Here is a 14,381-nt window from a genome sequence, read left to right as displayed (position 1 = left end):
TACGGCAAGGGAGGGCGCGTTGGGGTAATTCTGCCATAGCACGGCTTTTATGCAAACTCCCCTTTCTCTTTCACTGCATGCAGAAGCACAAGCAGGCCTGACCTGATTGGGAATTCGATGTAATGGCTTCCTCTCCTGGCTGCTCACCCCTCTGCTGGGAGCCGTCTGCACATTAAAGCAGATGTTGGTTGCACTCAGGTCATGTTTCCAAGCTTCCTTTTGCAGTCATAAGGGCTAGAGACTCTTCTCTCCCTCCTCGCACTCATTTCTTAATTAAAGCTTAAATTCTGATGCCGTCACATGACCGTAGGAGCAGAGACCGAGGCAGGCATTTAGTGCTCTGTGTTGTCAGCGGGACTTTGATTTAGAAGCCTAGCAGATACTTCAGAGAATCCCATCCCTCCGCTCCGCCCCAGCCTGGCCCTGCTCGCAGCTGCGGGTTTCAGACCTCAAGGCTTGCCTTTCAGGGAAGGCGCTGAAGCAGCTCGGAGGTTTTCCCACACTGCGGAGCATGGGGACGGGGAGGATGTCTGTCCTGTTGAAACAGAGTGGTTCGAGAGCCAGGCAGGTGCCCGGAGTCTGGCAGGGAGGAAGGAGGAGGCAGCACCTGCCTGCAGCCCCGACGGCTGGGTGGGTGTAAAAACCTCTGCAACCTGCAGCTCCCGTCCCTACCCCTGTGCTCCCCTCCCTCTAGGTATTTCTCACCTGATGGGATGTATTTAACCAGGAAAAATGACTCCCTGGTGAAAGGAACCTCATTGCAGCTTCCCGTAAATACTTTGCGGTCACTTGTGTCAGCGGTGGAAGGCTGCGAAGCACTGCGGGTGTGACATCGGGTCTGATCACCCGAGACACAGAGCTTCCAGGCTTGGCCACCAGCGAACAGCATCCCTAGCGCACTGACCTGGCAGCCTAAATGCTCCTCATTCCCCGGGAGCAGACCGGGTACCCCCTGCCCGGGGCTCTCAGTGGGGGAAGCCGCTCGGTGCCACGTCAGCTCCTTCGCCGGGCGCGCGTGCTGCGGCACACGAGGAACCGCTGGCTCCGCACAGGCCCGTTGTTTGATTTCACACTGCCTGGAGAGGAGATCCTGGCACAAAGGGCTGACCCAAACCCTTCTCCCTCCCTGCTGCAGGCAAAGCCGATCCCTGGGTTTCTTTTCAGGTGTGTCCTTGGGTTCCGTACCTGCGCTTAGTAGTTTAACGCAGGAAACCAGCCCGGATGGCTCCGACTGCCCCGGTGGGATGCATCTTGTTCCATTTACAGAGGCTGGTGGGTGGCAATCAGCAAAAAAGAAAGGGGAAAAAAAAATACTTTCTGGAACCCAAGGGAAACATTAGAGGGATCCAGAAATAGAAAAACCCCTATAATAGGTACAGTCATGCCATCTCCCAGTGCTACTGGTGCCAGAACAAAATTATTCCATGCATCTAACAGGATGACTTTTTTTTTTTAAAATGTAACAGCTTCTCTGCTGAAATAAGCATCTGCCTGATTTGAAAGCAGAATTAATAATTTGCCCAGAAAAAAAGGAAAAAAAAAAAAAAGGAAAAAAAGGAAAAAAAGGAAAAAAAAAAGAAAAAAAAAGGGGGGGGAAAAAAAGAATGAAGGCTTCTCCTTGGCTTGTTAGCCTTTAAAATATGCTCCCAAGCTACTGGACCGTAGTCTGCTGGTCTGAAGAAATCTGAGATGAACGTGCAGAGTCATTGCTGTCGCAGCATGCTGGGGAGCAGCCCTGGGAGATCTGCTTGGCAAAGCCCTCCACTTTTCATGCAGAACCGAAAAGATCCCCCCACCAAGCCAGGTCTCGGAGGGGACTGTGTAGAAAGCTCCCTCCTAGCAGATCTCTTTGGAAAGGTTCAGTGACTAAAAATATTTGCCTGTGCTGCTTCTGGGATTCATTGGGAACACGGCCGAAATATTTCATTCTGGATTCAGAAAGGGAATTTTTGTGCTTGAGCGTGCAACTCTGCAGAACCGTGCTAGGGCTGAGCCGATGCAGCTAAGAGCTCACTCAGGTCAGCCAGTCAGTGATGCGCCTTGCTAGGCTCACAGCTCACGTGCACGCTTGTCTCCAGAGGAACTGGCGTGTCCCAACCGCAAGCACCCTATCACAATATGATCTTATCAACTGCATTGCTCCTGCGCCATTCCCTATGGCCTGGGCGTGCGCCGCCACGCTGAGATGAGGGTCTGCCCTTCCCCAAAGCGTGGCCAGATGTTCTGTTCCCATATCTCAGCACCTCTGAGCATATCAAAGGCTGGTGCCGTTTATCCTTCCATGTGCCCTCTGTTTTCAAGAATATCAAAGAGAAGGAGAGGTGTGTCCTTCTGTCAAGTCCTGCAGCTGCCGGTGATGTTCGCAAGCCCTCGCCATCTGAATCCGAACGGAGCCAGAGCAGCTGCTCCTCCAGCCCCGACGTGGGCCAAGCTCCTTGTCTGCTCAGCCCAGCACTCCCAGGACTAAGCGCTGCACAGCTCAGCCTGAGCCATTCCCTGCCAGCCCCCACTCCTGCCTTTATTCTGCTTATGCAAATATATTAAAAGCTTCCCATACGCAGGGAGACGCATTATGCAGGGAATGTAACAACACTGGTCCCTGCACTGCATGAAGAATGAAGGTTGTGGCTAAAGGAGAAGCTACGTGATGGAATTGGCTGGTTTACGCCCATCACTGAATGGCTCATGTTTGCCAGGCTGCTGTGTTAGAGCTGGTGAGACAGGAATGTAAATTGTGGCTCTCTTGTAAAGTTGCATAAACTTGTAGTAATGTCATTTTTAGATTAACATTTACATTGAAGAGAACACTAGAAGGCTTCATTGTTTACATGCACTATGGAAATAGATTTAAATTTTTGGTTTACACACATTTATTTACAAGGCATTTACTGATTACAAACCAATGTACATCACTCGTTTACATGCATAATGTAAACTATGGAGATTTTGTATTTTTTGCCATGCAATGCCGTACGGATTTCCATTGCTCATTCCACACAGAGGCAAGAGCCTCCTTTCATCTCAGCTCCCTCTGTCCTTCAATTGCTGCGTTGCCTCTCCTAAAAGAGCCTTGCCTCTGACTGGAAAACATAAAAGTTGATGTCCCCTTTAAACAGATCGCATAAAAACCTAATAGGAAAACCTTGTCAGCAGAACTTCAGCATGACTAAAAAAGCCAAAGCAAAGATTAAAAAGCCTAACAGTGCCTATCAATCTGTACCAGTGCGAAGCATCACCTTAATGCTGTTTGAGAAGAACCTTCACGGTGCTTTTTTGGATGCTTCAGGCATCCCAACAACTGGAACAGGACTGAAAACTTGCCAGGATATGTGTGTGGGAGAGGAACTATGACTGCACCGTGTTGGACGGTTTGTCTCGGTCAGTAGCACCCAGGTCTCAGCATCCAGCTTCGTTTTGAACAAGCATGAGCCATCCCACAGCAAAGCTGCAATCCTGCTTGCTTTGGCTGTGCCTCCCTTGCCCAGTGTGCTGGGGAATTTTTTTTTTTTTTTTTTTTCTTCTTTATGCTAAGATGCTAAAAGCTCAAGCCCAAGGAAAAGTCAAAGCTGAACCCTGGGGAATTTAAAGATTTCAAAGTCTCAGAGTGAACAATAAGGACAGCCAGTCTTTTCTTCTTTTTCTTCTCCTTCCTTATTTCAAGGACATAAAAACTACTTGCAAATTCAACATAAATTGAATGAGCAAGTTGAAGAGCAAACAGCTAAACAAAATACATTCAAAATAAAAATATTTCCCTTTTGACATTTTTTAAGTGGCATTGGTTGACTTTGTGTTTTGAGATAAACTTTTATGCCTTAAAAATTGGCAAAAAAAAAGTTTTTCACTGGATTAATAAAATGAAAACAAACAGCAAAGCTTAAACCTTTCACTGAGCCTAAAACAAAATGTTTTGATTTTTTTTGATTTTACAGAAAAGCTGAACAAACATCCATTGCAGATCAACCCATTTTTAATGTTATTTTTGTTCCGTGCAACCAGTGAACCACAAAATCAATTATTTGTACAGCTCTAGTGACCAGTAGATTAAATTCAATGCAATAGAGAGACAGCAAAAGGAGTCAATGAGGAGTGGAGAGGTGGGAGAAGAAGAATGGACTGAAAAAATGGTGGAAGCAGCTCTAATAGATTTTGTCTCTGCCAAAACTTAGCATACATTTTCACCACCACTTTAATACAACTTTAATCCACATTGCTGCTGAAAACAGCAGTCTCACCAGTCCCCTTAGTCCCCTTCCTGCCTCCACCCACACAGTCCTGTCCCTTTACTATCACCTTACCACACACTGAACGAGTTGAAAATTAACTTTTTTTTTTAACTTTTTTTTTTTTTCTCCCCTCTTTTCTTGCCAGATTAATTTTCTGCCAGACCAGTTCCTCAGTTGTGGAAATCATGGGTTTGCATGAAATCTGCCTGGCAGGTCTGGTCAGGAAAGGCAAAACTTCTGTAATAGAAGCTGTTAAAACCAGTCATAACTCACATTCACTAGCCAGCTTGTCCAAGTCCAGTGCCTGAATGTAGGAGCTGTATTTTGCTTTCGTTTAGAAATAATAAAAGCTCATAATGCTCCCAGCCAGACAACCAGGGCAAGCAGCCTTGTAAACCCTGGTGCTGTGTCTGCAGGGCCCGGGGCAGTGGGCAATGCTGGATATACTAGAACAGATTCTCCAGCCAATAAATTGGTGAATTTTCCTTGAAGTCAACAGCTTCACATATTTATGTCACAGAGAATCTGGCTCATTGTTTTTAATTTGTGGTGCCATAAAACTTAGAAAGTTTTGTGAGACAGTTTTGTGAGACCAAATTTTTTTTTCTCCCTTTTTTATTTTTTTTTCCTCTACGGGAAAATTTAAGCAGCAGAACAGCATATGCATTTCTAAGTCAATTGTAGCCCGTGCTACGTGCACAGGAAAGATCCTCACTTCATGATAATTCTCTTCCTCTTCGCCAAGGGAATGACACATTTAGAGAGCACGTAGCTGTTCAGATTTGTGGGTTTTCTAGGACTAAATAAAAATCTCTAGCGTGGCCAAATGCATTCAGCAGTGCAAATCCCTTTATGAGCACCCAATTTAGTGTCCACTCTGAATCGGAGAATCAGGGAAATCACAGAAATGTTGGTTAGATGGGACCCTGGGGGTCCCTAATCCAACCTCCCCCTCAAAGTAGGACTATCACCAGCTCTTGAGCACATCAGCTGTGGCTTTGTCCAGCCCAGCCTTGCAAACCACCAAGGATGGAGGTAACCCTCGCCTCTCCATTGACCTGTCCCAGACCTGCGCCACCCTCCTGATGAAACAGGAAACAATATTTTTGGAGAAAAAAACCCCAAACAATCTGCTTTTTTTCCCCAGGCACCATCCCCACCAATTTATGGCTAGCTTGTGCAGCCAGTTCCTCACAACCTTTCCTATCTCAGGAGCTGTATTTCCTTTTTATATCTCCAGGGACCTTACTGTAACTAGTGTACGTTTGCAATCAGTTTTGTCCTGTCACTCTGCAGGTGGAGGGATGGGGCAGGACTGGCTGGTTTGTTGTCACATCCCCCACAAAGTTTTGAATCCATTGGTGCATTTCGACCAGACTTGGCAGAGGTCTCACAAGTATTCTGTATTTGCAGGTTTCATGAAATTAGGCAGCTTCTAAATGGTCCCGCTGCAGGAGAAGTTGCAAGGTGAGCAGATCTCCCTTTCATACCCCAGGGTTTCCCTGCTCTCTTACATAAAGAGTCAGATTTCCCTGTCCCTGCTGTCATTTCAAAAAATGGAATTAAACTCCCACACGTGGAAAATCCACATTTCTTCCTGTACACACACATTCCCCTTCCAGCCCTGTGCGATCATCCACTTTATATTGCCGTTGTCCCTTATGTCCAAACATCTTGCAGCATTTAATTAAGTCTGCCCAGCAACGCAGAGCAGACAAACGCTGTCATCTCCCATTCTCTGGGCAGGGCGGGCGAGGGAACCGAGGCACGGAGAAGTGAGATTACCCACAGCCACACCATGAGCCTGGGGCAAAATTACAGATACTGCCTGCATCCGTGAGTCCCTCTTTCCAAGGCGGTGTGTCCTGTCCCTGCTTTGCTGTAGGAAAACTGGCAGTGGCAGCCTGTCCACCATCTCACCGCTTCCCTCTTTGCCTCTCATGTCTCACCTCTGACATTGAACGGCAAAGCCTCATTTTTTTCCTAGAAGAGATTTGTTTTTCTAGAGCGTGGTTAAACTGAGCAGCATCATTAGTGAAATGGTTCTGTGTCAGTGCTTCTGCCTGGCTATTTGCATAGCGTATTCAAGTGCTCAGTCTACTGTTTCTTTTGCTTTGTCTTATAGCTAAATAATCAGTTTCTGGGAGAAGAAGAACGGGCAGCACAACAATATACTTCAGAGAAGTGGACTGAAGCTGTTAACTACTGTCTTGTGGTAACAGGAATGTTTCCTGGTCTGAGCAGTGCCCTGGTCCCAAAGCCAAGCTGAGCTTCATCTGTTTCCCAGCCTTTGTGCGGTACCTGGTACCCAAGGCTCTCATGACTAGGAACAACAACAAAGATAGTGATAATGAATATTCAGACATCCCACAAACCACTCTCAGCATCTGCCATCCTATCTGCATTAGCATCAGAGTGCACAGATAATGATCAAAGCAGCATTTTCCTGCCAGAGGCCCCCCTAAACCAGCCTTATTAGTATGAATCGATGCTGATTAATGTGCTTCCTTAATGCAATTGTATCTACCCCTACTGTTCATGATTTAATATAAAACATCTCCCCCTTTGCTTGCCTTCCTCCTAATATCACGTGCAAGGTGCAAACCTTGACTGAGGGTACCAGGAAAATCAGTGGTCCAAGTTTTGCGAGAAAGAGACCTAAAATCTACTAAAAGGAAACCCACAGGAGGAGGGAATGAGCCTTTGGACACTGTAACAGCAAACTGCCTCTCTGTGCTAGGATGGTAGATCTGGATCCAGGCATCCTATGAAAAGATATTGGCAGCTATGCTGTTCTACAGCAGTTCTGCTTATGCAGCACATAAAATAGCCTTGCTAACTGAAACAGGCTCTTTGCTTGCTGCTGCCAGACTTCAGCTGTGATGGAAGGAGGAGTGTTGCGTGTTTTAGTTTGGTGTTGCTTCCTTTTTAACATCACCTGTAAAAATGAGAAAATGCTTCATTTTGCCTTGCGCTGCTGCGCAGCATCGACAGTGGCTTTATCTCTGTGGGTTTTCAGCGTAAATGACACGGTCCTAATGCGCTGTGTCCATGCTCCCGCACAGCAAGACACTGGGGAAATCACCACTAAACAGGCGACAGTGTTTCAATTAGGGATGGGTGAGGTCCTCTCGCTTGATTTCACATCCACTCCAAATCCTTGGTTGCTGTGGCTGGTTTGAGGTCTGCTGCTATTGGCCTTAGGAGAAGAGCAGTCGCCAGGTCAAACCTCATTTGACAAAATCACAAGTGCCCCAAGGAACTGGCCGACCGACAGATAGAAAACAAACCAGCCAACCAAAAAAACGTATGGGAGAAAAGGAACATTGAAAGAGAAGACTACACAGAAAAATCCCGTGCTCCGTATCAGCTGCTTTTCTGAGGAAAGGAGCGATATCCTTAATGTAGAATATGTGCCTCCCTTGGGCTAGTCTAGTGCAAAGAGCAATTGAGAGACATCATTTGGGAGGAAAGAAGCTTCTATGTTGGAATTAAACAGTTGACAAAATCCCAACAGCTTTACAGATTCTCGAAGTCAATTTAAGGAGCCCACAAAATGAGATTTTACCCCTGTGGGTTTCAGTAAAATGATACGTTCTGGAGGGTGTGTATGCTCAGAGTCCAGCTCAACTGCTAGAATTGGCTGTGGCTCCACTAATTCACCATAGCTAGACTGATTTTGACACTCCTTAAAAAATGCATAGGCCTAATTTTTAAGTGACTAGTTCTACCAAGAGGGCCAGATATTAAAAACCAACAACCCTCCAACATCTAGCCAGCCTCCTACCTAATGGCTCCATCTGCTCTGCTGAAGCACATGAGGTTTTCCCCTCCTCCTCAGCTGACTGTAGCGGGAGCAATAGTGCGTGTTTCCAAGAGTGTGTTTCCAAAGAGCTCAGCTCCCAGCAGCTCAAGCCATGACACACATGGTTGGATTTCCCCAAGCCCTCAGCTCCCTCCTTCAGCTTAGTGCATGGTATTTGGCCATGAGATGCATCCCCAGGTGCCCTTGTAGTCTTCCCATGTCTCTCCAAACTCTCTCCCTAACTACTTCCACTGGACTTTGTCTCATCTCCAGTTTCTTTTGTGAATAATGACTTCTCCAGCATTGTGACCATCTGTGAGACCCCTCTCAGACACCCCCCCAACGCATGCAGAACGCTGCTGCCCGTTTTCTCCCATGCTGGAGGAAGGAGGACGTTGTGTCCTCCCCAATGCTACAAGTGTCTTTCGTAAGTGCTTTGGCAATATTCAGCACAAATGGAGAAAAACAGATCCCTTTCCACTTCCCAGATAGAAAGTTCATCCTGAACCGAGATAAGCCTTCAAATTCTTACCAGTCTCCCACAAACCAAAAGGGAATTTGCTGCTCACCCCATAGCAGATAAAACTAGAAATCACAGGCTTCACATACAAACAAGATTTTAGCTCCTTTATAAAAAGTGAGGACAGCAAAGCCATGGTGCAGGCTGCTTGCTCTAGGTGTGAATTCTCTGTCACGGGAAACCTTTCAGGAGAGGCTGCGCACAATCCTCTGTCAGATGTGACACAGGTATGTCTGAGCCTGCCTTGGGGAAGAGGCATGGATTAAATGACCTCTCAAGGTCCTTCCAGACCCATTTCTCCATGATTCTTAGAGACAGGATCCCAGGCTTGATGGATCTCTGGCCTGACCTACAGTGACAGCTCTTAGATGTGTCTGAACACATACATTGCATGCATTTCTCTCCCACTACAGCCCCTGTAGACTGCTGTGGTGGCATTCAGGGCTGAATAGCTCTTTAGCAAAGGGCAGAACCACTGCCAGGGGCATTGCGCGGGGCAGAGATTTGCAGTCTCGATCAGAGTGTATGTTGTCAGGCAGGGCAGGAGGAGAGCTGGGGATATCCACAACCGGGAAGAAAGTCTTTTTGAAAAAGGCATGTTTTCTCTGCTCCTCTGTGCGAGCAAAGACAGTGCGATATCCTTAGTGGAACGTGGCAGCATAATTTCTGTTTTTTGGGGCTGTCTTTCCCCTGAGCTGTTTTGAATGAAGAGGACAAGCCAGGACAATACCTTCAACCCATGCTAACCTGCCCTTGCTCTGCGGGCTGGTGAGAGGGGAGGGGATGCTGCACTCCCTGGAGGCCATGGGACAGGCGCAACTCATTTTTCTTCCCCATACATAGATGATGTCTCGCACGTCACTATTACTCTGCAAGTGCTTTTGGATCTCTGCCCGTGGGAGAACACTGCCTGCACACATGTGGTTTCCCTGCCTCCCCCATGCCCCAGTCATCATGTGTGTGTATCCACATCCATGTTTCCAGTGGGCCATTCACTAGTACTTTCCTACCTACTAGTTTGCATGGTTGTGTTTGCAAGTGTCTTTCTGAAACACAACAGGGCTGTATAATTATGTAAATGCACACATGTCTATGAGCGTTTTGCAGTCTCTTTGGGTTTTAGCGCAAATCTCATGACACTTGCTGGCTTATTCCCCTTCACTCCAAAGCGCTTGCTGCTTTAATGGGTGGCTCATATGAGCACCCCAGCATTTCATGTTAAAATGAAAAAAGAAAAGTGTGTTTCTGGACATCACAACTGGCAAGAAGAGCTTGAAACAGGCAACAACAAAGGCTTCAAAACCTAGAAGGCAGAGGAAAATCTAAATTCTGCCTATTCTCTGTAGATTTTAATTGGAAAACTTTTAAACCAAGATCACAATTCTGGGGCAAGTCTGACATGATGATAACCTGCAAAGGTCTGTGGTAGGCAATACACAGCTAAGGCTCATGCGCAGCAGTGTGAGAACTGCTGCATTGATGTGTGCTTTGACATCTTTGTGTCTGTTCTTGCCCACGTGAACCTTAAGCTATTGGTGGTTCACATGTAAGAGTTTGGTACAGAGGCTTGGTCTGCCCATAGGTACATTGATTTGAAAAACATGCTTATGAACCTACCTACAAACTTCTCTGTCACCACAAACAAAGTACACCCACACCCTTGGTTCCTTTTTATCTCGATCTATCTTGTGCACATTGCCATGGTACCACAGTGCCTTCATCTCACTATCCGAGCATTACATCTGAGTCTTTGCAGCAATTTGCATTGCCAGCTGAGGACCATGAAGAACCAAGGAAGCATTTCCAGGTGGAACAGGAACAATGATGTGTCTCCCATTGACTACAAGCCTTGAGCCCATGGGAACTGGCTGAGTTCCCACCACCTAACAACTTATCCAAGCTACAGGTGCTGTAGGAAACCAACGTACCTGTATATTTTATATCTGGTTGTAAATCCTTGACGATGTCTTTCCACAAAGGATAAGTAGCTCCGTGAGTGGTGGAAAGGCCCCCTGTCTGAAATAAGCCAATCAAATTCCTTGGAGACATGTTGGTTGGTAGCAGCTGGGTCCTGGTGGGAGGGCTGTACTAGTATATGGTCCCATATAAACAGGAGGTAGAGGAACTCAACAAGCCTCCAGTTCATGCTTTTCTGTCTGCCTTTTTCCTCTCATTCTTGCTCCATTCTGTGGAGTCCTGTTGAAAAAGAGAGGGAAGAGGAGGAAGGAGAGAGAGAGAGAGAGAAATGGAGGGGAGGAGAGGGAGGAGGGAGAGAAAGAGAGAGTTTAAAAATGGGAATTGCTTTGATGCTTTGACAACTGTCTCTTAGGGTGAAAATAGACACGAAAAATCAAGTTTTAAAAGACTTTAGTCTGCCTGTGTTACAGCTTAGAGTATTTGGCAGTGTTTTATTCATGTACCCAAGTGGTGCCTTTAACCTCCTGAGCATATATCACCTTTGAAATAACCAGGTCCTGACCCGAGACATCATTTCCATCATTCCCCTCGTGAAGTTCTCCGCAGTGCCGCAAAGGCGAGTGAAGGCTGGGCGCAGAAGGTGGCTGCACCCTAGGCTACAATTACCCCTTTATTGTCCCTTTAATGCTGTGCCAGAGAAACGTGTCTTCTGCTTTCATGTCTCTCTGATGATCTGTAATCCATACTCCATGCAACCTGAGCAATCTATAAAGACCCAGCTCTTACTTTAAAGTGTTGCCAAAAAAGAAATAAAACAAAATAATTACCCGGGCTTCAGCGATGAGCACATGCGGACACACAGACACACGCACACGCAGACACACACACGATTATGAAATCTTGCCAAATTTTGAAAGATAAAAATCACCTCAACCTGCTTTCCTGCCTGGGTGTTTGGGAGGTGTGTGTCTGGTGGAGGGGGACTGCTGCTATTTCGATCGCTGTAGGACCTCGAGGCTCTTCCCAAGATCAAGGCTCTGCAGGGCAACACACTGAACGTGCATATTCAGCGTAGGAGATTTACTAGGCAGCTTTAGGGGATGCTTCACACCACCTGGTGCAGGGCACACTGTTGCTCACACGATGGGAGAGCGGCTGTCCTGCCGCACCCCCCTGTCAAATCACGGCTGTGGACAGCCCTGCTACGAGCCAGTTCCTCTCCCCAATGTGTTTAATGGCTTAACAGACAAGACATATGATGAGTGGGAAGGGAAACAGAGGGGTGAAATGCCTTGCCAAAGGTTACGCAGCAAGCCACGGATACAGCTGGAAGAGAGCCCTCGTCTCCTGCCTCCCATTTCCAGCGTTTCAGCCATTAGATCATCCGCCTCCGCAGTCATGCTGCTGGCACGATGCCTCTCTCCGAACGAAGCCGTGCGCTCCGTTGGTGGAAGGTGAGCGGCTTGCTTAGCTGGCACCCCGCGCCTGGCATGGACCCCCTCCCCTGCTGCAGCAGCAGCCCAGCATGTTGGGGCATGTTCCTCAGCGCTGGGAGTTGCTGATGCTGCTCTGAAAAAGTCCTCTCCGTACGCAGGACGTGTTCCTCCTCCTGCCCACCTCCTGTCCATCTGGCTGCCTCGCTGAGTTTTGTGGAGGATGTGCCAACACAGTGGGCATGCCAGGGCAGGCAAAGCGATCTTGAGGCTGCATCCGCCCTTCTGGGAGCACAGACCTGGCCAAAAGTTGTCCTCAGGACAGGTGATACCCACCTATTTCTGCAGCATATAGTGCGGAGACACTGTAGCTACTCTTTAAAGCAGGAGAAATTAGGCTATGCAGAGCTCTGCTACAGTGAGATTTACTGTCAGGCTTATAGGTACACCTCCAGAAACCCTTCTGCTTTTGAGTCTGAGTCCACCATAAGCATTCTAAAAGTTTGAAATTCACACAAATAAAAGGTTTTGCTAACAGTGTAGGAGAGGCCAAACCGAGGTGTGCTAGTGGTGCCACACACGTTTGCAGCACTGCGTGTGAACGTGAGACCTTGGCTGGTGTGAGCAGCATAGTATAGACCAGATGCCATCGGCATTTGTGGTTGGCGTGGCCGTCTCCTCCGCTCCAGGAGCTTTCACCGTTTTTTGCATGGCAAATCTGCAGCCCATGGCAGCGAGCGTGCGTGTCTACTGCGCGGGTGGATTGAACCTGGGAGTGCGACGGGGAGCACAAGTGCCGAGTGTGTGTGCGCGCCGGAGCGTGTGGGAGTCTGCACGTGTGCACAGCATGTGTTTGTGGAGCTGCTCAGCAGCACTTGACAAAACGGAGTTGTGTAAGTCTGGTTAAAATGACAGTCAGCTGTTGCACTACATGAAGAAATGAAATAAATTAAGTATGGAAAAGTCAACGAATGTTCGCTTTTTCTGTTGGGAACATATAAACTTCTTTCCAATTGCAGATTGAATATTACTGTTATTAAACCTACTGGTACAGGAGCTACAGGTAGCTCCTGACTGAGGAGGTTGTTCCTGTTCTGGAGGCATGTATTTAATATTAGCCTTCACCACTGACTCCTACTTCACCCATAAATGTGGCAATTCTCGGTGCTTTAGTCCCTTGCCTCTCAGAAAGGACTGGTTCTACTTTACCTTGCAAAACTGGGGTTTGGGGAGTTTCTAGCCCCACATTGAGGGGAATAGAGCATATTCCAAGTGGGCTACAGTACATCTCTGCTTCCACTCACAGTGGTGATGAACCCAAGGTGATTACTGGGAAATGCTCCCAGCTGCATCCCACCCTCAGCATTTCCAAATTCCAGTTCAGGAGTTCGTTTCTCCTGCTTCTCCATCCAGGCTGCTTCTCTGCCTTGCTGCCCTTTGCAGATCTGCAGCACTGTCCCATCGCAGTAAGCACCTGCAAACTCAGCGTATTTGCCATTAGACGGGTAGGCAGATTTGCTGCTGATAAAGATCAGTTGTTCTGTACACATTGTTCAAACTCGCTTGGTTGTCTGTTCATTAAACTCGTCCATAACTAATTCCTTCATCAGCCAGCCTGGATCAGTTTCCCTCTAAACATTTCACTTTCTATTGAATTTCTATTGCAAAGAGAGGAAGGGAGCTCTTACCTACCGAAGTGGAGTGATAGCTCACCTCCAGTTCCCAGCACAGTGCAAGTGCGAACTGAAATATGAGAAGAGCCAAATGAAATGGGTTTCAGAGAAATCCCAGCGTGTCCTCCCACATCCGAGCATCATACATTGGGGAAATATCAGCTTATAAAAGAGAGGAGATATTCACTAATTCCCCCCAAGCACCTCTTCATTCTCCCTTCCTTTTCTTTTAGGTCAAAGTTATGAGTTGGGATGATTAGAGTTGTGATGGCTCTTAACCAAGGGTTAAGACATGGGGAGAACATGCCTTGAGATCACTGGAAGAAACGGACACATCTCCAGTCTGGAAGCTGGCTGTATCAGTGCTGAGAGCAGGGAATGGTGCCTGAGGCAATGGAAGATGGTAGAGCGCGATTGGGTCTAGACAACTATCACACCATCAACTTTAATTTTTTAGTAGTATCTTTTTCCCCCCTGTAGCTGCTGTAGAGATGTTGTTTCACATTAAAGATTAATACACACCACGGGGCTGGTCCCCATGGAAGCTATAAAGCTTACTAAAGTGGGATTATTTTGCATCTAAGGCAATATTGTGAGGTGCGTTCAATCTAACTCCTAACAAGTTTGAACCTGAAATTAATTTGTTATGTGTCATTATGGGGCTCCACTGATGTAAGATACGTGCTGGGGATTTTGCAAAGGGGACAGGGGAAGAAGGGGCAGGGAGGCAATGTCTCCAAGTATATAACCCTTGGGTAGGAGACCCAAGAACAACTAAAAGCTAAATATGGCACAGAAGCAATCTTT

The 14,381-nt window shown here is 47.1% G+C and overlaps 1 protein-coding gene across 2 annotated transcripts in view; it reads right to left on the bottom strand.

Annotated features, from left to right (window-relative positions):
• BRINP1 (BMP/retinoic acid inducible neural specific 1) overlaps nt 1-14,381 on the bottom strand; it is an 88,733-nt gene that overhangs the window by 49,965 nt on the left and 24,387 nt on the right. Inside the window, exon 2 of one of the 2 annotated variants that reach the window (XM_075772428.1) lies at nt 10,480-10,747. The exons of the other annotated variant lie outside the window; for it this stretch is intronic. Within the exon in view, the coding sequence (XP_075628543.1) occupies nt 10,480-10,697 (218 nt within the window). The 5' untranslated portion in view covers nt 10,698-10,747. The remainder of the gene's footprint in view (nt 1-10,479; nt 10,748-14,381) is intronic. 2 annotated transcript variants of the gene reach the window in all.

Source organism: Balearica regulorum, chromosome 20 (assembly GCF_011004875.1).
Source record: "Balearica regulorum gibbericeps isolate bBalReg1 chromosome 20, bBalReg1.pri, whole genome shotgun sequence".
Classification (NCBI taxonomy): domain Eukaryota; kingdom Metazoa; phylum Chordata; class Aves; order Gruiformes; family Gruidae; genus Balearica; species Balearica regulorum.
This window is presented reverse-complemented; position numbering and strand designations above follow the sequence as displayed.